Source organism: Tympanuchus pallidicinctus, unplaced genomic scaffold, assembly GCF_026119805.1.
Source record: "Tympanuchus pallidicinctus isolate F22 unplaced genomic scaffold, pur_lepc_1.0 scaffold24, whole genome shotgun sequence".
NCBI lineage: Eukaryota > Metazoa > Chordata > Aves > Galliformes > Phasianidae > Tympanuchus > Tympanuchus pallidicinctus.
The window spans coordinates 143164-169891 of NW_026294741.1; the positions used below are offsets into that span (position 1 = coordinate 143164).

Below are 26728 nucleotides of genomic sequence, written 5' to 3' on the forward strand. Positions count from 1 at the left end.
TTAAGCATCCTGCATTCTAATGTTAGGAAGAGCTTACCATTCAGACCTGGCAGAACAGTACTCCTCATGGCCAGCACCAAACCAAGTGGTGATCCAAAGAGGAAGAAATCAGACACCTCAAAATCAAACCGGCCCAGGTTTACATCTGAGAGACTGGAATTCGCAGGAAGAAAGTCTGCGTCATCTTTCAGCACACTTGAGCGGATGCTGAGTAAAGAAAATACACTCATTTAACTATAATGAACCCAGAGAAGAAATGCATTCCCCAGACAGGTAGCTTAAAAAGCTCTAGCATCCAATATAGATTCAAGAAACATGCCTTAAATAGTAGAAAAATAATTACAGTATAGCAGCCACTTATCATGATTTCCAGTGTGGATATTAAATGTATTACCTTTAACATGCACAAGCTTTGTACTGTTGAAATACTTATCAGCAAGTTATGCAAGAACTCTAAAAACTGAAAAATTACCTCTTCTTCTTGTTAGCTGTATAGATGCGTTTAAGCTTATTCTGAAACTTTTAATATGAATTTGAGCCTCCTCAACTTGTATGAGGGCAACGGTATTAAAAAGTTACAGTGATGCCTTGTGCATAGCTTTTCATTTTGTAAATGATTAAAACGCTGATTTAGTTTCTATGCCACACATGCATAGAAATGGCTATATATTTGTTAGGACACAAATAAGTTAATTATGTTAAATCTTGCTCCCAGCCTCCTTCCATCTAGGCAAGACATTTACTCAGTTTTAGTTGTTGTTTTGCTTTAAAGATAGTCTGGAGCTTGCTGACCAATTGAACAGCAAAAACAATCATCTTTCTCTTTAGAGAATAAAGGAAAGCCTGTGAGGGGAATCCAAGGTTTGGGAAAAAAAAAAAAGTAACAAATTCATCCATCTTGACTTCTGTGGGTTCTTCTGAAGAAATGAAACTTGCATTTAGTTTTGCATATTCAAAACTCTCACAGCTGAATAAAAAATAAATAAAAAACTTGTGAGAAAATTCATACCAAACCCACTAAATCTATGTCTTTGGAGGATGTTTGCAAGAACTTTAAGCAAATCTCTAAAAACACAATAGAACCAATAGAAATGATTCTGCCCCTCCAGTGCTGACAAGCTGAATTGAGTGCCAATCCTATTTCTTTTACTCAGTTATCACACACTAGTTACCTAGACAGGAAAGCATGATGATTTGTTATAGTATCACAGTTGTAGGTGGATGAGTCACTCTGTTTCCTAGGCAACAGCTGTCTTGGCTCTTCATCCTCCATGATTTCTGAGATGTCAATATTGCTTTTGCTCAGGTGTTTTCTGCCACCCAGACTGGAGTCCTCTGTTAAAAGGGGATTATCCTTCAGAGAATGAACAGAGCAAAAAGAAGACTTAGACAGGGATCGAAATTCAACAGAGCTTATACAAACGGGATGCATTTATACATTTGACCTCATTTTATCAAAGCAGTGGTTGAAAGGGTTAGAAACTAGGCCAATTCAGCACATGTTTTAGCCCTAGCAGGGAGTGAGAAACACTTCTGAAAAGCACACTAAACCACTTAAAAATACACCAGGTAGTACATTAGAAGAAGGCTGAAATGATCAGTATAAAGACTATTCACTGCATTTCAAACTATTTAAAATCTTTTTTTCTATTGATAGAAACTCTCTCAGTGCCACCAAATGCCACAATAAAAAAAAAACTCATCTGCAGTGAAATGGTATCAATAATTAGGCTCTGAATCAGTCATCCACAGGTGAGTTTTATGTATTATATATCCATGTGGTAAAAATCATCAATTTTCTCTATCTCTTCTAATGACAGTTGTCTGCGTCAAAATAATGTGTTTTAGCTGTAGCAGCAAGAGAGAACCATCTTCCTCTTCTAAAATGCAATGCTTAGTTCTTTTCAACTTAGAACTTACATTAGAAATGAAATGGAAGAGGGGAAAGATGGGGACAAAAACTGGGAAGGAAGCACTACAATGTTGTGGAAAAGGAGAAAAGTAGGAAAAAAAGAATGTAGGAAAACTGGAACAATAAGCAAGAGCAATGCAGTCAAAGAACCTGTCCTACATTCTGATGTCCTTCTGAATGTCCTACATTCCCCCATTTTTGGTGAGAAATGTAACTAAAGAGTCAAAAGATGAAACAATTTAGCTAGCATCATAAAACCATCAAATAATACATTACAGGCACCTCATTCAGTATCAACACCACTCTTCCATATCCACTTAAGTCTAAAGTACATAAAATTAGTTGAACTCAAGCATTCCTTCTCAAGTGGAGAACACACAATGCAGCTTATATGACAGAAATGTTTACAAAAAAAAAAAAAAAAAAGTGCTTCTACTACCAAAAAAATACCTTCTGGATCACAGTGAGAATGAATTTCTCCTATTTCCAAATGTAGCACTCATTTAGAGACTTTGTTACTCTCACTGCCCTGTTCATTCAACCTCGGGTGACTTACATTTTTCACCAGAAAGTAGGCACATCTCTCACCAGTTAGCAGAACTTATTTATGAGCACATCTTAATGTTAGAATACCCCTAGGCAGTAGTATAATTGATCCTATAGTGTCTGGAAAAAAAAAAATAGACTGGCAGAAACAGTACCCTGAGATGACTGGGAGGATACATCTACATCTACAGTTAAGATGTCACCCAGTAATCCTACTTTAAAGATTTACTAATAAAGCCTTCACTACTGATGATGTATCATAAAACTCAAGCTGCAGACTTAATTTTCAGACAGCAATTTTTTGAGATATGAGCAAAATCCCATGCCATCATTATTATTTATCAAATCCTTAAATTTTTTGTGGTTTAATATGGACCTGAATTTCTTAGTTTCCCTCTAGGGAATGAATCTATATATAGGGAATGAACTTCAGCTGAGTAGATTTTTTTCTCTTCACCTGGATGCTGCTGATGCTTCCTCTCCTGCTACTGTTCTGACTCTCATCAGTTCTGTTAGTATTATAGCAAATGGCATCAAACCCCAAAATGCCTCCAATGCAGTCACCAATGAGACACACCTGAAGGAGTAAAAAAAATAGTGAATTAGTGAAATGTAGCAAGTATTTTAGAAGAAACAAAAACCGTCACAGACCTGCAGAAAGATACCCTACTCATTTTAAGCCCTTGTTCTTTTTTTCTTTTTAATACCTTGCTTCCTACTGCAGTTGAAGTGTGTAGTCACTTTTTCCCACTTCCTCTTATTTACAGACATATGCCCCATGCCACGAATATCCATCCCAGTGACTGTTTTGATAATCATAGAATTGCTGTAAATGGACCACAGAATTCTTCACTACACTGTACACCAAATGCAATTTTTTCTTCCCCCTTGTGAAAACAGGAAGTCATTGTACTTTAGAGAAATGAATGTTTCCAGCTATCTAAAGGGCCCTATAATAAAACATCAATAACTCACACAGAGTAGCAGTAACATATTTACTCTAAAGTAGGTAAGTACTATTTCTTTCTAGTCTAGAGATGGAGAAGCAGGAATAATAATAATAACTGTGACATGTCAGCTGGAAGAATTCAACAGGTGACTTCCCTGAGGAGTGGACCATACCAGAAAAATCAAATGAGTATACCAGAGCTACATGGGAAATCTGCAAAAGAGTCAGCAACTGAGTATTTATCTTTTGAGTTTCTCTGCTGTCAAATGCTTTATTACTACTGTGATGGAGGCAAAAAAGAAGCAATAAATTTTGGATTCTTTTTGCTGTCAGGGATGTGCTGATGACCCAACTCTTCAGCTATGGAAGGTGTGTGACAAACTCAGAAACACAGATTAGCAGTTGTTGTTTTGGGCTTGCAGACTTGTCCATTGCTTAGTATAATACACTCTTAAGACACAACTAAGGCTCCTGTATACTATCAGAGTTCATAGCAATAATTACTAAGAGCTTAGGTGTCAAAAGGCTTGTGGGAGAAGGTATAGTATTTTCTACCGACTGAATAAATCCAGGTTAGATTCAGCACAGGATTCCAGAAGGGTCTTCCTCATGCTGAGTACTGAGAGGGCATTTTGTATAAATAATCCCAAGCTAACGTTCATGCACCAAATTTACAGTATTGTTCTCTCACACTCATAACTTAAAACCATGAACGCATACTAGAAACAGCTTAACAAGAAATATACTTGCTCCAAAGGAATTTTTCTTTTATGTAAGAAAATAATAGTCCTACCTGCCCATTAAACCCAACTCCATCTGTAGATTTGAGAAAGTCATTGTAAACTTGGTTTGCTCTACTGATCACCATGGCAACTGCGTCCTGGTACTGAGGGGATGAAACAGCCAGCAAGGGCAAAGCAGCCAGCGGGATGTGGTCTTCACTGCTGCTGAGACAGCTTTCATCATAGCTGTAAGGATTTAGGCTAAAGCAGAACATGCTATCGTCAAGAAAAACGCAAAAAGCAGCACATAGCATTAGCAAATGAATAGTTATTAACAGAAATAGGCTGAGCTCTTGCAATTCACTATGAAAGCACAAAAAGGACCATTTGATCACAACACTCAACAGTTAAAAATCAAGGAGTTACAGCTTTATGAGACTAAGACAACCCCAGAACACAGTCCTGAAATTAAATACACAAGGTGAATTTTTTCCACCTTATTTTTACACATACAAGTGGACATAACTTAAGAGAATAAACTGATTATTCCCTATCAGCCTTTTTCCCCCCCATATACTAACTTACTATATTAAAGAATGGGATTCAGAAACTACAACAGAATGTTAGTTCCTAGAACAGCAAATAGAAACATTATTCAAAAGCATATAAAAACATTTTTCCAAATGTTCCATCCCTTCAAAAAGATGGAACAAAGTTGCACTGCCTCCAAAATTATATGCAATTGTTTTCACAGAAAAACGTTTCAAAAAGGAGGTTTAACAGCTAAAAATGTAAGCTTAAATTTGACAGCATGGCATTCTAGTTTGGATGTGTGCTCTGCAAATTTTTCAGTAAATTCCATTCATATCTTGACTGATAGATGAATGGAGAAAACAATTCAGAGAACCAAAGGTGCAGGTCACATAACTTGTGCCAAGGCAAACAGATGGTTGCTCTACGTTGGCACGCGCTATGCTGACACATTCATAAAATTGAGTATACACTCAAATCAAACATGAAATTTTATGCTGCTGCTTAATCTGGCTCACACTTGATAAAATATTTCAGTAATTTAAAACACACTTCCTTCTCCACAGTTTGCTAAGTGGGATGTTTACCACAACTTTACATTCCACAACTGCTTCCTGGAGTTCTGACTGTAAAAGCTGCTGGTGTGAAGCTACAGCAATGTGAGAGCAGGGAATCACTTCTCCTTTTGTCAGCTCCAAACAGATAAACCACAAAAGCAGCTCTGTGCAAGAACATATCAAGGCAGTACCAATCATATGTCAGCACCGGGAATGATTCCACTGGACATTCAAATATTCAGCTTAGCTATTTTCAATTGGGCTGAGTACTGTATAATGCAACTAGAGAGAATCAAAAAAACAAAGAAAAAGCAGGAGGGAGTCTTTTCATTTGGGGTGCCAGCACAACCTTCCTTCTACTCTACCAGCTCTTCTTGCAGTCAATCAAGCCCCATGGGCTATACTTTATGAGACACCTAGGAGATGCTACTGATCTGGCTCCATAAATAGCCCATTTAAAGTGGGATCCTTCAAAAGCCTTTCGATGCTTCAACTCTCCTTCTTCTGCTGGTTCGCTTTCTTTACAGGGTAGCTACTTGGACACACACTTATACTTCTTTCCTGGCTGTTTCAGTGTATTCCCTCTTGATGTGAACACTGTTGCAACTTCCAGCAGTCTGGTTTGCCCTTAGTCATCCCTTCCTACTATAAGCCCGTCAACAGCTTTGAGTCCAACCAGTATTTCGGAACTTTAATGTATACTCTAATCCCTCCATTCCACTGCTGTCACCTAGATAGCAGGCATCACTGTTCTCACATCTAAAGGTCCCAAATGTGATTTTAAAAAACTCATATCCTCTTCTGTGAGGTTTTCTGCTCCACAAAAAGTTCAAATGTAAGCTCAGGTGTTATACTGCAACAAAGGCCATAAAAGAGACCATCATTTAAAGGAAGTCTCAGGAAAAAAAAAAAAAAAAAAAAAAATCAAGCAAGTCCGAATCTTTCCTCCCCATCACCAGAGTTGCTCTTGGTTTACAGTCACAGAAGACTTGAATTGGGCCCAAGAACACATTTCTTTCTTCATTCTCTATCATGCAGAAAAGATAAGTACACATCTCTAAAATATTTATATCAAGGAAAATGTCACCAAGGAAATACACGTTACCTGAAAAGGTTCTCTCATTTAAGGGGTGAATTTCAGGACTGAAAAGAAGAAAAGTGGGCACAGACAACCAGCCCACTAGAAAATTCAATTTGGTATTTTAAATTCAGCTCACCAAGACCACAGAAATAAATAAAAACAGTGAAGAGATTTTTAATATTTTAATCGTTATGTTACAGAATATTCTGCATGAGCTCAGTTAAAATACTGGTTGGACTAGTACCAGCACCACAGCACAATCAGAACTACTGCTACCCAAGCTGGTAAAATATTATTGGTTACCATTATGGGGATGTAGAAGCCAGTTATAACAGCACTCGGAGGAAAACCTGCTCAGGAACTAAGGCTATCAAGTGTTTAGTGTGCCAGTAATGCTGCATGGAAAATTTTTTACTATTGGGAAAAAATGTAAAATTAAGCTGGTTACTCTACTGCTGCTATAGCTCTCCTTTCTACATGAATCTTATAAATGTAACATCCTCTGAACATACAGGCTAAGATCAGCTGCTGTCCCATGTTAACAACCTGACAAAGAGAAACATCTTAACCATGGTACTCTCTTATACCCATATTCCTTAAATTTTCCACATATATTCTAGGCTACAGGTACAATTAAAAGACAGCATAAATATTCCTATTTCTTCCTCAGGCTTTGTGCTAGGCTTTTGGTTAATGACTGAAAAAAAATATCTCTTTGTATTATTTTCACCTTGTATCTCTTCCAACTTCAAGAAGTGAGGCACTGATGAACCAATTTACTCATTCAAGGTCATGCAGGAAATCTACTGCAGACTAAGGAATACTACTCTTATTTCCTGACTTCCATGTTAAGATTATATCTAAAAAGTCTCCAGGAGCTGCTGCTACATGTCATTTTTCAATTCTCACAGCAACATCATTACGAGTGCATATCTGAAATTTTTACTGTCATATATATAATGATTGTTAAAATTAATAATAACAACAGTTTTTCACTGTGAGGGTACCTTTCATACAAGCATGCAAAGGAACTTCAAAACATACTACTGATGCACAGTTAAGAGTTATGTTCTTGCTCTGGGCACAGTAAATACCAAACTAAGCAGGTCTCTAAGCTGCTAATTACCCTTTCTCTGAAATTACATTCAGAATTTCCTACTGACTTGTTTTTGCATTGAAATATTATCACAGCATACTACACAGCAATAATTATCAACTACAGAGCTGACTTGCTACAAGAAATGTGATCTGATGAACAACCTCTTTGGTTTGTTCAGCCCAGAGAAGAGGAGGCTGAGGGGGGCCCTCATAGCAGCCTGCAGCTTCTCACAGGAGAGCAAAGAAGCAGGCATTGCCCTCTGGTGACAGTAAAAGGGCCAAAGGGAACAGAATGGAGTTCTGCCAGGCGGGGGTTGGGAAAAGGGTTCTGCACTAGAGGGTGCTGGGTATGGAACAGGCTCCCCAGGGCAGCAGACGTGGCCCCAAGCTGCCAGAACTTTAGGAGCATGTGGATACTGCTCTCAGATATAACTAAATCTCAGATGTACTGTGAACTGAAGCCTTCAATAGCCAAAGGTATTGTTTCTTACAGATGCATTCTCTGTAACTCATTCAAGACTATACTGCATTCACATACTGCATTCTTAATGGCAACAAATGAATACCACAGAACTACAGGACTTCAAAGAGTGGTAGCTCCTATTGGGAATGAACATGTCAAAAGCCTTTCAAAACCACACTGCAAAGCCAAATAATATAAAGCAAAATCAGCTTACTTGGAAACAAGAGAGAAAGCTGCTGAACAGATTGCTGGGCAGGGAACAAGTCTGATTAAGATGTGGCCCAAAGCAGCAGGGAAATGGTCTTGTGTCACCTTCTCAAAGACAGAACAGAAGGTGTTGATGTCCGCCAGCTTGCTGCTTTGATCCTCTCCCCCATTGTCTAAGATATTCCCTCCATGTAGGATCAGAATTAGCACACGAGTTTTGCATTTCTGGTGTTGAACTACTTCCTATGAGAAAAAAAAAGAAATAAGAAAGTAGGGAGCCTTAGCGTTGGTATATTTAGGGTAAATGTTCACAAGCACTGATTTCTTTTTTTCCCATTCCCACTGTGATCATTTGTGTCACCTGACTTTGGGAGGGGGTGGGGGATGGCATTTAATTCAAGTATATCTGAATCAGGTAGAGCACACTAAGCTCTGCTGTAAAGCCCTTGCAGCTCAGATTTAGGTGTTGGACTAACAAAAATTATAAACAACTTTGTACACATCAAAAGCTATTGGAAATATATCCACACTGGAGAAGACGTCAAACATTCACAGACAGCCTAAGTCTCTAGGTATTGTGAACTGGGATGCTGCAAATTTGGAAAGGTTTATCTCAAATAATCATGGGATCTGAAAAGAAAAACAAATGAGAACATTTCTGGTTATTTTCATTTCTGCCAATAAAAGCATCAAGCAAAAGAAGGTGACAGAGTTTTGACAACAGCAGCCTCTTGAAATTGACAAAATATTAAAATGAAAAAGTGGGGTTAACTTACCCAGACATTTACTGAAAGAGTAAAAATTGTACTGGAGCTGACAGCCATAAATCTCATAAATAAATTTATGAGCACGTGAATGCATGCATACACAGACAACAATCTACCATGGAAGGTGAAGTGATGTGGTCTGCAGAAAAAACAAGATGTTATCTACTTGAAACTGGAACAACGTTTTGCAAGTTTCACAGATGCACTTCTATTTTCCCCTTCTGTAGACTCTACACATTCACTCAAAGGACAACTTACTAAATACATTAAAAGATCAGGAAAATTAGGTGATTTACTGAGAAAGCAGTTGAAATATAACAAGATGTTATACTGTGAAATAAACTCCATTTATTTCCAGCAAGGTCTTTTAAATTAATTTATATTTTTTTATATTCTACTACAACCTGATCATAATCTAATACGTCTGTATCTTTATCTGCTGTGCTCAGATGATGTCTCTTCTCTTTTTCATTCCTTTACCAGTTTATCTAAACTGCAAGACATTTAAGGCAAAAGTCAGTTTCATTCATATCACAGCGCCTTCTAAAAACAGGCATTCAAACATGCCACAATTCATATATATACCCCTCCGGAATGCAACTCTCAGCACGGTATTATGTTTTTGTGAGGAAACTGACCAATATTATGACAACTGTGTCCATTTCTGGGCTCTCCAGCTCAAGAAAGACATGGAACTGCTAGTGAGAATCCAGCAGAGGGCAGCAGAGATGGTTGGGGCCTGAAGCACCTTTCTTAACAGGAAAGGCTGAGAGCCCTGCGGCTGTTCAGCCTAGAAATGAGAAGGCTGAGAGGGGATCTGATCAGTGTTTATCAAAATCAAAAGGGCAGGGGTCAGAAGGGAGAAACTAACAAAGTAACTGCACAAACACACAGTTCAGCCCATAGTTTAGGAGGATATGCGGGGTGGGAGGAGAGGAAGAAGAGGCACATGTTGGGGTGGAAACACTGACACAGATAAGGAAAAAAGATGTAGTTCAGCATACAGAATAGTGACAGAGAAATGGTTGAAAGAGAGAATCATAAGCTGTTCCACACAGCCATTATCTCTGTTTAGCCTACATTTTTTAGTCTCCAATAACATTTACTCATTTTAAGTCTCATAGTCATCTCCTGAAGGCGTGTTTTCTGCCTTTTAAGTTTTGGATATGCATGTAAGTAGAATGAGTATTTTTAAGGTTCCACTTTTTCCTGCTCTAAGTTACAAATTCTGACTCCATTTATTCCCAATCCAGTCATTCAAAGAGAAACTTAATTCCATTTAAAAAGCTAAGAGTTCTTTCTAAAGCCAACATAAGATTGTAAACAAGTAGCGCTGCTGAAAGGTTGGTGTAACCAAAAGCTTCAAAACAGAGAGAAAAGCTCAGGTAAGTCAGTACTGCTCAAGTCGCTGTTACTAGAAGTGCCTCAGCTAACTGCATTTAACAGGTATCCTTTACAGAAGGAATCAAAGGGAGTGAAAATAATTTGTCTCTAAGGAACAGCCCAGGCATGTCTAAGGAAAGGGGCTCAAGGACCAACTCAAAGAGCATCTGAAGTGAAAGACTATCAAAATTTCCAGGGAGCTTTAGGACTGGGATTCCTCAAAAACAAAAAAGTAGGCATTTCTGTTTTCTGTTTACATGGGAACAGATGACCTTAATCAGTCAACTGGAAGGACTAGAATTAGTTTTGATTCTTTGCATCTTCTAAAGAAGTAATTCTGTTACTATCAATTTCAGACTGCTGCTGAACCTTCTCAAAATATGCATTTGCACTGGAGCGCTATGGATACATAAAAATTTCTCAAGAGACATAGGGTCATATTTCCACTCAAATTAATTATGCAATATTTTAAAAACTTGGCTTGATTTTCTGTGATTGCACGTGCACTTACTGAACAAAAAGAACATTAAGCCACCAAAGAGGCTTATGATTCCATAATGCAATATGACAGTATTTCCGCATGTCTGCACCCTGGAAATCAGCACAGTTTGTTTTGGGAAACACTCACCTCACTGTCCTCATGTATTTCAATACTGCCTTGTGCAGGTATCCTTTGTTTTCTTAATGAGGCATGATATAATTCACCTGAAAGGAAGAGAGACATAACTGAGTATATAAACACTTGGGTGCCTCATCTTTCACAGACATCTGTGGAGTTAAGATACAATTATGGTTTCAAGACAGAAAGATTCACATTCTGTGGACAAACAGAACAACAAAGTTCTTTGCAGTCCTGTGTAATACAGAGTCCTCTATTCCTAACAGCAACATCTGTAACAAGATTCTCTGTAACAAGATTCAAGTCATTATGCAAAGGTATACTGTATCAGCACAGGTACTGTTTGTCATCTGTGCCTTTCTGGAACAGGCTGAAATGATGGACTCTGCAGTATTACTTTGTCTAAACATAAATACTGTCAGGTAATGAGAAGGAGCAGAAACTAGAATAAGTTCATTATAAGAAGTATGACATGGTAAAAACTATAGGGTTTTTTTTTGCTTAAAAGTAAACAATTACAAACTAGAAGTGCTAAGTTGTCTTAAGATTATATCTGTTGTTCCTGTATGTCAGTGGAATTTACACAGTAATTAAATATTGCAATATTTCGCTAAAGGGCAATTACTTCAACTGAAGTCTGGAAGATTAGTTCTTTGAGAGGTTAACCCTTCTACAGACAGTGATGAAATCCCAAATGAGATGAGAATCTTCCCATCTCTGTTAACACCTTCTCCCTTACAAGTGGGAAGGAGGCTATAAGTGCACGCTTACAGCTTCCTGAATTGAAACAGACTTTTTTCTCTATTTCCTGCAGCATGTCTGAAGAAAATAAAATGCATCATATAATGCTACAGACAACTCGGCTTACTTTTTCTTTTGGAGTACTGAACTCATACCATGTTTGTTACTACTCCATTTGAGACACTTTATAGATAGTCTGCCAGACTCTAGAAGAATAGACTAGTTAAGCAGGGTCTGGTCAGGCTATCCTAAAAGCACTGAACTTAGTCCAAAACAAACTTCAAATACTCTTAACTTCTGCATTAGAATTGAGAGCTAATTCCATAGCCAGTCTTACAAATATCATTCCTTATATCCATCAAACAATATGGCCACATTTCTCCATATTTAAAAACAAATTGATTATTCTTGCCTTTCTGGCAGGCAAAGATTTAAAGGATTAGTCATTTAATATTTGTGTAAAACAAAACATAACACCATCACTAAACAACCCCCACACAAGAAACACCCACAACAAACAGCAAAAAAACAAACCCACAAAGCCTTAACTTTCAACCAAATGCAATCACACTATGGAACTCTCTAAAAACTGGTCTCTGCAGTTTAAAGATGCTTCTAACTGAAAGTGGTGTTTCCAAAAGCTTGGCCAGCAGACCCACTTTTCTTTCAGTTGCATACAGGAAGAATGTCAGTTTTCTAGCAACTTAGCTCACAACAGAACCAATACCATACAAACATGAATTCTGAGTCCTGAAGAAGGGTTATTCTAGACCACGAGGAAACATCTTACAGTGAACTATAATATTTATCCTCAACAGAGTACTTAAGAAATCCAGGACTCACCAAATGCTCAGAAACCTTCACTGCTACCTTTCTCCACAGCGCACCACACTAGGCAAAATGCTTTCTGGAATTACTTATACCCTGTTCCTTTGAAAATCCCATTCTAAAAATACATCTTTAGAAAGCAAAGAGAGTGGTTTGCTTTTTTCTTAATGCACTGGATGCCAGGTTGAATGATAATTCGCTACTGGCCTCACATGCATGGAAAAAAAAAAAAAAAAAAAAGTCATAGATAACTGGATTTTAAAAACCAGGAATTGTGATATACTGGGCTTCTTTCCAAAGAAGCACGCGTGTGTGTGTGTGTGTGTGTGTGTGTGTCAGGGGATATGTGCCTCCATTTCACAATTCAGTTTTGCTAATTGTATGTTTGGAAGATAACCAGATTTGGGGACTAGATTCAGCTTTACTGTTTTGGTTAAATACCAGACACTGAAGTAATGGGGAACCTCCTCCATAATGAAGATAATATAATGAATCAGACTACTCAACAGCTGAAGCTCTGTCCAAGAACATGCATCATGACGTATTGCAGAAAAACGCTGAAATTTCATTAGACAGCAAAACAAACTGATCACAGAGATTGCATATTTTATTATTTATTGGAAGGGCTTTAATGAGGTAAAATACTAATAAGGCTTGTCTGACCAAACCTCTCTGATGATGTTACCAACATTTTACAAATTTTTCCAGTAGTCTTGATTCATACTGTCATTAGACCAAATTATGCTAATTGTGTCATTATGCAAATTACAGTAGGGAAAAAAAAACAGTATTGAAATCCTATAGTAAAAAAACAGTGGGTTGTAACAGATTACATTCTAATACCTAGTAATATAGTCAGGAAAGTTCAGGATGAAATAAGAAAAAAAACATTTGAAAAGTAGTTATTTAACTTGCAAATTCACCAACTAGAAAGACACTATGGCTTCTCAAAATCTGGCACAAGAAGATACAGGAACAGGAGAACCATCTGAAACCTGATTCCTCAGGACAGTCAGCTCTCATACAGGTATCTAAATAAACTAATCAACAGTGAGCAGGCAGTAGTAATGGCTAGTCCCCACTGCTATCCTTACGTTCAAGTTTTTAAAACTAACCAAGCCCCAAACATATTGAGAACTTGGAAAAATCCAGCCTTTCTATTGTGTCTTTCTGGGAACAGGACTCTTGAAAACCCAGATCTAGACACAGCTGCTGAGCCATCCTACACAGCTCTAGCTCATATTACTGAGAAGATTCTTCTGGGAAATACTGAAGAATTCTTCATGCTCCTGAGTGAATGTGTCCTAATAGCACTCCACTGGTTTCCTGTAGGCTACAAGTAGGAATGAAAAGTCATTGTCTTTTTCTAAACACTTACTTGACCCAGCCAGCATGCCAGGTTGTAAGGTCACAATCAATTAACCTGCTAGTATATAAAGACATTTCTCTAGAAATTCAAATAATCTTGCCTCTACAGACATGAGTATCTTTTTCGGAGGTAATCTGAGATTAATTCACTTAGCACAAAACTTAACACCTTCCACTCCCACTGCAAAACACTCTGCCTGTGAGGGAACAGACTTGAAGGTACAGCAGCAGCAATTTAAACAAAACGGAACAAAACAAAACAACAAAGATTGAGAAATAAAACTGCTGAATCACAAAACTACCTTGCACATAGAACTCCACAGTGGACAAAAAGAAAAACGAACGGACTGCATATGAGAAATTTAAGCTAGAGCACATTACTATACTCCTAAAGATAAGCCACTTTAGGACAAACTAATGAAACAATTAAATAATGATCTGCCGGCTAGGATATAAAGCTCAGTTCAAATTTGTGCTTAGTGTGTGCTTCTTCTGTATCACATATTATCACACTTCTCTATGCCCTTTCTTTAGCTATGCAGGTGGATTCTAGAAAACGGCTGTATTACAAGGTTATGCAGGTAATCTATCAGTGAATTTCTGGATTTGCAGGATTAGCACAAGAACAAGCTTAATGCAGAAAAGAAAAAATATGAACAAAAAACCCGGTCATGTGTTTTCCCTGTGGGAACTCCATTTAGTATTTTACAGTAATGCTTCATGCTGCTCAAAACGCCCTCCTAGAGAACACTTCCTGCTTCATCTAGCAACATACTACATTACTAGGCTGTTTTGCACTTCTTATTAAAAAAAAAAATTAAAAATTTTTAAAAAAGCATACAGTCTGTAAAGCGTAATGCACTATTTAATGCACTGAGTCTTACAGGCACTTTTGGGGTACATTTTCATAAACCTCAGTAACAATAAAGAAATTACGCAAACACAGCCTTTGCCCTTTCATACTCCAAAAAATAACATTTGACGAAAGCACAGTAACACACTTTTGCTGATCAAAATTTATTACTATCTCTAGCTGTTAAGCAGCATTGAATACAAAGAAAAATGAAAATAATGTTAGACTCACGTTGCTTTTCCTGTAGAAAGCCTGATGAACAAAACACAGATTCTTCACCTGTAAAAGGGAAAAAAGAAGGGAATGAAACAGGACTGATTTACATGAACATCAAGTTCCTTCCTTTTTCTAATATATTACAGTGAACAGTTTGCACATGACCACTATGCTGATTTTTAAAACATCCAATGGCTTCTTTGGAAAGAGCTTAGCAAAAGACACACTGGAGAATTACTTCCTAGTGAATACGAGTCTTGGCTGTGTAACATGGTGTATTTGCTTAACATTCCAAAAACACTTTAAATGAGATGCAAAATACAGCCAATTCTTCACAGCCCATTATTTCACACAGCAAGTACACACATACAATCCATAGGCAAAATAATGTAAGCAAAGTCAGCTAGAAATTCTAGATTTCCAAAGAAATTAACACATCTCAAAACCACCTGATACTATATTTTAATTCTGAACTGTGACATTGTTAAATTTTCAGATGCCACAGTTAGACATCTCATGAAGTCTGCCCCCCAAATGCTTGACACAAAGTTCTTTCAAGTACATAACTAAAATTTGATGTCATCTATTCTCACAAATATTCACAAAATGTTGTTCATAAGAAGGTAGATCCAGAGAAGTATGTTCTTTTAGCTTTCGGGTATCAGTTCCTGAAGTTCGGTTCTGGTCTCATTTCCTCCTTCTCCTCACAAGTACCAGTAACCTGTTTAGTATTCATCCCACAAATTTACAAGCAAATTTACAAGCATCTTTTTAAGTCTAGACCATTTAAGGAAAATAAACTAACAAACAAACCTTTCCACCTTAACTAAGTGGAAAATGTTAATTCACAGCCAAGATAATACAGTAGTATTATTAGACTACTACAATTCTGTTCAGTGTCTTGCAGAAACTGTGGCAAATTACACAGACTGGCAACTGCCTCCCTCATCAGTCAGAAATGTGCTGTTTCACACACAAATTACAGTTGTTTTTTGTCTTACATTAGATGGAAAAACGGTAAGATCCAAAAGATATATGAGAGGCCATAAAATCATCACTCTGCAAGGCTTCTTTTTAAATGCAGAGTGTCATGGAGTTACCTCTAGATCTATCTGCCTCCGCGACAGGGGGACAGCAGGCCCACAGGCCCAAAAAGGGAAAAAGGGGAGGGGAAGGGAACAAAGAGAGAAAGAACATAAAAAAAAAAAAAACAACCAAACAACAGTGGCAATGATCTGAGGAAAGTTAGTTTACTAGTCATAATAGCAGAAATACAAGTTAATTGGGATTGAAGCTATTAAACAAAATAAATGAGAGAGTGTCCAAAACTGAAGGCCTTACTCTAATGCTGAAGGCAGGTGGCTGGGGAGAACACGGCACATAGATGACCAATAAAAAGAAAGGGGCAGCCTCGTGACATGGGAACAGTTTATCTTTCCCTCTAAATGGAAAACGGAAACAGAACAGTGAAAGTCTTCTGGGAGATGGAGTTCTGAGACTAGGTACCCAAAAACATCGGCAGTCCACAGAACTGGAACATTAGCTCTTAACATTAACTCCCAGTGCATTAAATGATGTTATGATGTGGAAAACTGATAACAAAAATCATAAAACTATGACATAGAGTTACACAGAACAGCTGTAGTGGTATGGAGCCACAGTGCACACTACAGTCTTTGGAGAACAATTCATAGTAAGTTTTAAGGAGAGAAGTACAGCATTTGTTATTAAAAAACAAACAAACAACAAAAAAGAAACAGTAGGAATTGCATGGCTCAATTCTAGGTGGTGCAGAAAGGACAGGAGTACAGACGTAACATAACTTGTCCAACAGTAGCACTTCCCAGCTCCAAAGCACTACCTCACAACTACACTGGGTGGGAGAATTAATGTTTAGTCTAAGTCAACAATTCAAATAAGTCCTAAAAAGAGAGCAGTATTACTATCAGCATTTTTTTTTGCAGATAATCAGTGCATTAAAAGATGGAAAGATCTCAAAACCTGGTCTTGGGTGGTGATACCAGGACAGAGCTTTAATATATCAGGTATTAAAATTCCCAGTTGTGTAAGCTGACTGTGTCCATCTACTTTGCTGGTTACCAGTAAGACAATCCCATCAGTCTGTACATGCAACACATGAAGCATGGGAAAAAAGAATTTCACAGGAATTCTATGGCTAATTACGTTTTAATCAACTAAAATCATGTTTTAATCAACTAAAAATTTATTTTCTAAGTTGTCTACCTGAGAATTCATCATAATCTATGACATTTTAATTGAATTATCTGGATTTACAGTGCATAACAGTAACATATGACAGAATTGACTAAAGGCTCTTAAAATGTAAGTAGGGCTTATTAAATCAAGTTACCCCATCAAAGCTGTATTGCAGAAATAATTCCTTTGCTTGCTTATGTTATATTCTACAAAAACTATCACTAATGGCAACTTCTTCTCCTCCTTCCCTCTCCCTTCCACACCTGCCCCTGCATAAGATTTCCATATTGCAGAAAACAAAAAAAAAAAAAAGAAAAAGGAAAAAAAAAAAAGGAAAGAAAGGCAGCATGCTCAAGTCCTTGCTAGAAATTTGGCAGAGCTGACCTTTAAAAGTTGAGAAGTTAAACAATTAACATAGCTCTTGCTTATTCTGGCCTAAGCATAATTCTGTCTTTCAGAAAACACTAGTCCAATAAGTTTTAGTTTTAATTAGTCAGACTGCTGAGTATTAATATAAATTAAAAATTAACAACTATCATAATAAAAGTAAAAAAACCCCAATAAATTAGAAAATACATAGTAAAACATTAGAAAATAAAATTAATGATTAATTGCAGCTGCAGCATCACTACAGTTTCTTTTTCTTAGAGAAGCAGCAGCCTAGTAAACTAAAAAAGTGGTATGTAAGGGTTTACCACAATTTAGCAAGAACAGTGCTCTCATCAAAGCTAAGAGGAATATGATCACTTCCGTCAACAAAGCCAGATCACATAAAGAAAGAAGAGAAGCAGACAGGTCATTTCTGAAGAAAAGCAAAAGGTTGTCATTAGAACAAACATCATTTAAATACTCTGACAAGCACAACTGGTTGCATAATCTTTTGTCTTGCCCTCTATCATAATTGCAAAAGTAACGATAGGAAAGCTAAGATTTAAAATGCTGGCAGCAGGACAGAGTCACATTACCTAGTATGATGCATGGAAGTATAATTACAGTTAACGAGATTAAACTAACAAGAAGGGAAGCATAGAGTATTAGAAAATACCTGCCAATAACCAGACCTGGCCAACAGGAAGGAAAACAATGTAAAAGGAATGACAGCAAATCTCTGTCACTAGCAGTTCTTCCATTCCTGCAGCAAATTCAGTGCTTGGTCCTCTCTTTCTCAACAGGTAGCTTACCACATCCCTGTCAACTGACACTTCTCCTGTGAGCTGGCAATTTTTACAAACACTGTTTGTGAGAAAAACCGAGAGCAAAAAGTAAGCTTCCATTTAGTGAGAATTAGCTTTCATCTGCCTCAAAGCAGGCAACAGACTTGGCCAGTAAGATTTTTGTGAGTCGGGAGAGCAACATCTATGCTCACAGCAACAAAAATAGCCTTTGTAAGATTTCTTACAAAGTTCTTACTGGTGTGAACTTGTGTAAAGCGTTTCACAAACACAGTCTCCCTGTCAAAGAGTTTCCAGTCTAGAAAGGCCAAGTAGACCAACAGATAGGCAACCAGGGGAGAGAGAACAACCCCACTATTCACAATTCATGTGACTTTATTTTTTTTTTTTGTAATTTAAATCATGCTCAGGTTTAGTCTCAAACGTGTAAGCTCTGACCTCACAGTTAATACCAACCACATCAATGGAATTTTCCCCTACAATTTCACCTGCTGAAATGCCAATACAAGCATAAATTGACCTATGAACTACTAACTTGGATTGAATGGCACACCTTTTCTGTAACAAATACTTGCCTGGTTTGCTAATTAAAATGTTTCATGATCTCAATTCTGACTATAAAGAAACTCCAGTAATGAAACATACTACACGCTGAATTCAAAGTATACAAAAAGTCTGCTGTATTTGCTGAGAATTCACCTCACTTTAACTGTACTGTGTCAACAGTACAAGGCTGTGCTGTCGTTCAGTGAGAACTGGACAAGTTGAGAGTGGGGCAGAGAGGAACCTGATAAAGTTCAACAAGGGCAAACGTCTTCCCCTTTCACCTGGGGAGGAATAACCATATGCATCAGTACAGGTTAGGGGCTGAGCTGCTGGAAAGGAGCGCTGTAGCGGACTGAGGTGTCCTGGTGGCCAACAGGCTGACCATGAGCCAGCAGTGAGCCCTTGTGGCCAAGAAGGCCAATGGCACCCTCAGATGAGTTGCACAGAGCATGGCCAGCAGGGTAAGGGTGGTTTCTCCTCCCCTCTGTCCTGTGAAGGCCACATTTGGAGTGCTGTGCTCCCAGCTGAAGGCAGACAGGGAACTGGCGAGTGGAAGGTCACAAAGATGATCTAAGACTTGGAGCATCTCCCTTACGACAAAAGTCCTATGGCTGTTCAGCCTGGAGAAGAGAAGGCTGTGAGGGGACCAATGCTTGCTGAAATCTAAAGGGCAAGAATAAGATATAGGGCCAGGCTCTTTTCAGTGGCGCCCAAACAGAAAAAGGAGGAATGGTCACAAGCTAGAACATAGGAAGTTCCATCTGAACTTGAGGAAAAAAATGCTTTACTTTGAGTGTGACAGAGTCCTGGAACAAATTGCCAAGGTTGGTGATGAAGTCTCCTTATCTGGAAATATCCAAACCCACTCGGATGCTTTCCTGCATAACCTGCTCTATTGAACTTGCAAGGAGTTGGACTGGAGCACCTCAAGAGGTCTGTTCTAATTTCCACAATTCTAGGAACAATTACTTTAACCTCACAAATGTTAACAATGTTTACTTAAAGATACGGGGTCAGGTGGCTAGACTAAATGCAAAGCACTGAAAACAACAGTCTGACTTTGCTCCTAGTTCTCAGAGCACACAATTTTCTATAAAGCAATATACAGATACTTTATATCAGTAGTGAATTTAACTGCATAACTATGATGTGTGAAAATGCTGTTTATCTTACCTTCTGTAACAGAAACTTATTAGATTTAAATGCTGCTCTCAGTAAATAAAAAAAAAAAAAAAGAAAAGAAAAGAATTCATTGGATAAGCAGATCATACTTCTTACACTTTTCCACTGAAAAAGTGAAGTACCACATCAAAGACAACACAGGACCTCCCTCTCTTTTCTACACAGTACTTTAAAGAAAAAAAACAGCTTTACCTGGACACATAATTTTTGACTATAAACACTTGAGCTAAGGCTGAAATACTTCCTACTCTATCTGAAGATTACTGATCACAGATATCTCTGAAACTGCTGAATCAGTAATTCCACTCAGCCTTATTAAGCTATAACAAAAGCACTGTCTAATTATCTGTATTAAAAACACTGTGGTAAGTATTTGGCAGATAATTCCATGAAGACAGACACAGCAGATGTAAAGGAAATCAGTAAATAACAAATCAGTGGGGCTGAATTTGAAAGCTTAACATGGCAAGGAAAAGAAGGAAATGCATGTAACTGCTTCATCTGCTACAAAATCTCACATATTTAGCAGGCATGCAAGATGGTTCATGGTGAGCCATTTAGAAAACTAAGCCATATTTGATACAATACCATATTAATTTTTCTTACTACTCTTTTTTGTCTTGCAGATAAAATGGTATAATACACCAAATCTAGCAACTCTTCCAAACTGCCATTTGGAGTCAGAGACACAATGAAGTAAGTTACCAAGTAACATCAGAGAAAACTTGGTATCATTGTTAAGAATAAATGTAAAAAAGAAGTCTTCCCGAATTACCTATTTAACAATTGTAAACATATTGTCTGGATTGGCATCTACTTGTCATTTTATTGCTAGCAATAAAACATTCCAATGGTAGATAATCAAAAAGTTTCTGAATCAGATAAATATTACTTTTAATCAATCCTTATACTGAAATACACTGGCTCATATTTACTTTCAGGATTGATTACATGTAACAAATCAGTACAGAAAAGCCTCCAAAAAAGGATCTTCAGATGCACAAATCCACCACATTCTTAAAAAATTTAGATTAATAACAAGCACTATTCTACACAAATTCCCTTATCACAGATGGGCAAGTAAGATAGGTCCACCATTCTCCAACCCAAATCATTCTATAGTTCTATGATTCTCTGTAAATTCAGTGAGGTAATTTTCATTTTTAAATGACAAGATAATTTAGGAGACAAAGAAACAATTAAAAAGAGTTGCTTAGGCTTCTGTCTTAAGGCCTAGATTCCTACTGGTGTATCAGCATTCACTTCTCACTCATAGCAGTGGTCCACTATTACCTAAATGTTAAGCTAAAGCTGTCTGAAAATATTCTTAGTGCGTCTCCTTGAAATTTTGAGATAATGATTTGTTGACGTTGAAAGAAGACTTCAGAGTGTTTAAGTAACAAAGACTTACTCTATGTAGAAAATAAACTAATAATAATGACCAAAAAATCCTTAATATAGATTGATCACAGGAAATACAGAAAATGCAGGCTGCAGTCTTGTAAACCATCTTGTAGTTTTTGAGCTTTCAATCTAAAACAGTCCCACTGTGTCAATACATTTATGATGCTACTTAGCCTATCAGCGAAGTTTCTTCCTGGAATAGATCAACTAATTCACTTCCCATCACTAAAACATTACTTACATGTTTATTTAGATCTTTAAACTATGTGATATAATGAATTTTATTTCTGTTGAGTATTTACATATCCAGCACCTAATTGCTTAACTTTAAATAGATATGTAAGGCAAGCTAAACAGTACCTTGATTTTCTTCCAGCTTCCCAATTGTTTCTATCTGCTCAACAAGGTCATTTGAGTTCCACTGGCTCATGCCGATGAGAATAGCACTTTTTCCTTCCACCACCTCTTCTGTATGAGGAAAAAGGAAAAATAAAAAAATAAATGGCAGTGATGAATATGAAAACACCACAAAGGACTAAAACTAGGAACTGTGTGAGAAATAAGCAGCCGAAGTTAGCACAGGCAAGACTCTCCAAAGAAGTTTCCTGCTTGACATATCCTGAAGTGTACCTATGCACTACACAAATTTTGTGCAGGAAAACCAGAGAGGAGAGAGTTGTTTGAGTATTTGCTCTTATCTCAAGCAGATCACTTAAAAACAAAGTTGGGGATAAATCACTCAAGTGTCTACTATCTTGACACTAGTTAGAATTCCTTCCCCTTTCCCCACTCCAGGAAAGCACTGAAGATCAAAACAACCCTAAAACTGACATCTTTGTTTTTTCCTAACAGCTTGCAGAAATTTCACAGAACCTACAGCCCTACCCAACTCAAAATTCTCCTTCCTCAGTTTCTAAAAATTGAAAATACTTACAGCACTAAACTATTAACTTGTGATTGTTTTTCATATGAAACAGCCATACAGAGTATACTCTCACATTCATTCAAGAAATGAAATGAGCTATACTATCGTCCACAACAGTCAAACTATATGAGCTTCTCAGAATATGAGTAAGAATTTTTCTCCAGATGTAAGGGAAACTTTGGTCAACATAGTAAAACTTACACATATATTGGTAGTTCAACATTCATTTCAGCCTGAAAATGGAGCTTTGTCCTATAATTATAAGCATTTTTAAGTTTCTTATATACCACAATTTTAACAAGTAATTAAAAGTAGTCCTACTCCAGACAGGCCTGAAGTGAAAGATGCAGCAGAATATGCTCCACATTGCTCTGATGCCAGATCCAGTTCCTGGCTGCTTATTCATCCACACCAGTGCTTCACCCATCTCTGATACTCAGGCCTGTTAAAAAACCATACCTCAATCTGGTGAAAACAATGTTGTTAGTCCATTCCAAAACGAGCTTACTCGCAGCAAATCTGGCAAAAGAATAGGGATACTACAACAAAACTTTGCACTGACCTCGAGCATCAAAAAACTCATCATCAGAGCTTTCCACAGAGTCTTTGCGGATGTTCTGCATGTGCCACTGATCACCAATGAATCTGCGTAGGCCAGCTGGAAATACAGAGAGACTGACATTAACCCAAGGAAATGCTTGCTTCTGTGCCAGTACAGTAGAAGTACAGTAATAAGCATTGGTGGTGATGTTTTAAGAGGATCCTTTTAGTCAGAGCACCTAATCTCAAAAGGATTCTCAAGATGGCATAAAAATTACACTTCTCACTTTCACTTAACAAAAAATTATTAAAACAAGGTTTTGATTAAAGATGAGCCCGCATCACTTTCAGTTAATGGAGTGACTTGAAAAGATAAATTCTAGCATATGCAACTCACCAGGTTGTCCAATGCCAACACTCAGACTATACAACATTTGTTTCTGAGACCTCAAGCAACATTTCCCCAGGTCATGGCAGTGGTTCCTGTTCAAATTATACTTCACTTCTGAGAGAAATGGCATCCTATTTGGCTCACATGTGAACAGACAAACTAATGAATACTCATTCATTCAAACTTATTCATAGAGTTTTTTCATCTGAGAGCTTTGTTTTGCCAGAGACCTGTGCTTACATTCATAGCCTGTAATTACAAGACAGGAGGGCAAAATCCCAACAGAACAGGTACAGTAGCAAATACATTGACAGTAGATTCCAGGGGCTACATATAACTCAGGCTAATTTTTTATTAGAAAACCAGCCCTACACAATTACATCAGTCCTTCTTTCATCTACAGCAGCACATATATTGCCTTACACTGACAATAAACACACCCCAAAACACTGCTGAAACAGGAATCAAATTGACTGTAATAACTTAGGCAGAGCCAGACTCCTCACAGCAGCACTGGGCAAGGACAGAAGACTCTGGGCATAAGTAGAAGTGAAAATTTCATACCAGCTTTAGGGAAAATTGTTTTTCACAGATAAACATTCATTGAAGCAGCTCCTCAAAATTGTGCAATCTTCATTTTTTGGAGTCTTCAAGGCCCAGTTGGATAAAGTCATGAACAACCTGGTCTGCTCCCAGACCTGTACTGTCTGGGAAGTCACAGGCACAAAGAGGCACTATGATCAACGCTGTATTCCTAGATTTTGTATTAAATGCTTAAACACAGCTCAAAATGATTGGAATCATGTATTCTGCCCACTGCATGGGAAACTTAGCCATCACCTCCATTGATGATACTCTCACCATCTCACAAGATAATAAAAAAAATCCCATCACACCTGTAGAGTCACTTTTCTATTCTTCTTACTGACCAACTTACAAACAAAATATCTTTTTCCACTGGGCTGACCACAGCCTTGCATAAATGCACAGCATATCTCAAGCAAGGAGAAAGAAAACAAGAAGAAAGGAATGGACGCAGAGAACTTAGGCGACCCTGTTACACAACAAATCACTGCAGATCCTTGCAGAGCCAGAAACTTGAAAGATAAATTAGAGAAAAAGAGCAATTTACAGATAGTACAGATGAAAGGGAAAAAAAGCTCATGTGCCGTCACGGGCTCTGTTATAAACTCAAGAAGGCAAGGTACTTGCAGCAGGATTCTATACTGTGGGTCAAGAGCACACAAATTCTGGATGTCTGTGATTGCACACAGCAAATATAGCACTTTCAAAGAGTAGCCATCTCTCTCCACAGTACTTACCAGTGAGACAAGGAGACTTGACTGTGTCTCCACTCTGTCACCTTCTTTTATTGGTCTGTTTCCCTAGAAAGCCAATTCTGTCTGGTGGTTGCCCAGACCTATCAGAATCAGATTAAAACCTGCTTTGCAGCCTCTGCAGTTGGCCATAGTACACTAGAATCAGCTTTATGATAAGGATGAAATGTATTGCAAAAATTTTGCTACCAAAAAAGACCTTGGCAGCACCAGCTTTATTATATCTCACTAGGAATGCTTCTAGATTTAGAAGCAACTTAAACAAAGACACAGCTGGCAGCACAAGTCTGCATATGCTAGCTGCAAGCAGTTCTTCATATTCACATTAATTTGCTGGCTGGACTGCAACACACTGCCCTAGTATAATAGTCTTACCAAGTCTGCTTCATTCTGTGCCAACAGCTTAACATTCGCAGCCTCTGCAGGACTCTATTATCATTCCTTGATTGTATTAGACACTGCCATTGCCTGGGGTCATTGATTTCATTTACAGCATCAAGTGCTGCATATTTTATTATTTAATTTCAGAGAAGGAAAAGATCAGATTTACTCCAAAATACAGGCTACCTCCCTGGTGATGACATTTGATGCTTTTAAGGATTTCTCTTTAAATACTAGACTTGTTGACTGATTCCCAGCAGATAGATTTCAGCATTTTTTTGAGAGCAGGGCAATTAACTTTTAATTTCAGTTGGTCTGTATTGCTGTTTCTGAGAGTAGCAGGGAAAGCTACCCAGAAAAGCAATCCCTATCATAGAAACCCACATCACTAACCTGCAGGTCACTCACACAAGTGAGCTAGAAGCACATGCACAAATTTTCAGAGGCTGCTGGAGGAAATGTACCAGACTGACAGTGAGGACACAAGCGGAATACTTTCACGCAACACAGACAGTCCACAGAAATGCACAGAGGCTTTCCTCCTAAGAGAAGCAGAAGCAAAGTTTTCTATCTAAACCGCTTTCTTTTGTATAGTACTGCTGATCACTACACTCAACTGTTTTGCAGACAGCTGAGTGTGGGTTTGCACTGAGCAGAGCCATCCTAAGCACTGAGCAGAAATGTTGAATTCTCTAGTTATGCTCCTGTATGACTCCAACTTTGGGCAAAGACCTTTAAAATAAAGAAATCTTACACTACACCACTAGAACATGTCCCTTAGTGCCACATCCATACATCTCCTAAATACCTTCAAAGATGGCAACTCCACACTTCCCTGTGTAGTCTGTTCTGACAACTAACCAACCTTTCTGTTAAGAAACTCTTCCTGATGTATACGTATAACCTAAAACTCTATTGTAAATTAATTTAGATAAATTTAGTTTCAACAGGAATTAGGATTTATTATTAACTCATGGTAAATAATGAGTTAAGATTCTGTGATTTTTATAGCACAACTTGAGGTCCTCTCCTCACACTCTGAACTGGGTCCTGATATTCCATTGAGCCCACTACAGACCAGCTACAAGGTGAGCCAGGACAAACAAACAGGAAGCTTCTCATTTTCAGCTACACTCACAGTTACAACTATCTCATTATAAAAATGGGTTGTTAAATTATAGTTTTGACGGACTTGCAATGCTAGGCCAAGTGTATGTACCAGTGCTGACCATAATCTTTTCAGATCCAATCTGAATGCTTAATTTTATGCACGTACTTCATCCCATTGACATTTGTAGAAACACTTGTACGTATGAAACTAAGCAACTGTTAATGTACTGTTGGAATTAGGACTATGAGATTATAAACACTTGGATATCAAAAATTAAATAATCGAAATCAATCTGCATGAAGTTCTGAAATTTTTTCAAAGATTTTCACTCATTGATTCCCCCCACTCATTTAAACATTTTCTTTTCTACCTTAAGTTTGACTACTTCCCCACCTTATTACAAAAGCCCTGATGTTCAAAACTCATTAATTTCTGAAGACCTAAGTATCATCCAACAACCCCACATCTCCTACTACCAGTACCAAGTGTTGTTTCAAGATTGCTTGTTAAGGAAAAATAGAAGATTAAATGTGTATCAAATGATGGGGGAAAATAAACAAAATCTAACAAAAAAACCCAACTTATTCCAGCCCAGTAACAGGAATTGGCTCTGAATTAGAATAAACCAGCATCGTGCACTGTAGGCCTCAGGTCTTTCGATGAAATACATCTAGAAGTAGA

General features: G+C 37.7%; 1 protein-coding gene across 6 annotated transcripts in view; it reads right to left on the reverse strand.

Moving 5' to 3' along the window:
• The window catches only part of PITPNM3 (PITPNM family member 3), a 42434-nt gene that overhangs the window by 10333 nt on the left and 5373 nt on the right, over positions 1-26728 (reverse strand). For 2 of the 6 annotated variants that reach the window (XM_052689108.1, XM_052689106.1), the window contains exons 2-10: positions 22850-22945; positions 21723-21830; positions 14857-14904; positions 10845-10921; positions 8074-8309; positions 4201-4390; positions 2916-3035; positions 1173-1354; positions 38-207 (exon numbers count right to left, since the gene is read on the reverse strand). In XM_052689108.1, the coding sequence (XP_052545068.1) occupies positions 38-207; positions 1173-1354; positions 2916-3035; positions 4201-4390; positions 8074-8309; positions 10845-10921; positions 14857-14904; positions 21723-21830; positions 22850-22910 (1192 nt within the window). In that variant the 5' untranslated portion in view covers positions 22911-22945. Of the gene's footprint in view, positions 1-37; positions 208-1172; positions 1355-2915; positions 3036-4200; positions 4391-8073; positions 8310-8842; positions 8973-10844; positions 10922-14856; positions 14905-16182; positions 16283-18103; positions 18292-21722; positions 21831-22608; positions 22730-22849; positions 22946-23782; positions 25837-26728 lie in introns of those variants that run through there. The other 4 variants (XM_052689109.1, XM_052689107.1, XM_052689111.1 and 1 more) reach the window with 4 other exon arrangements.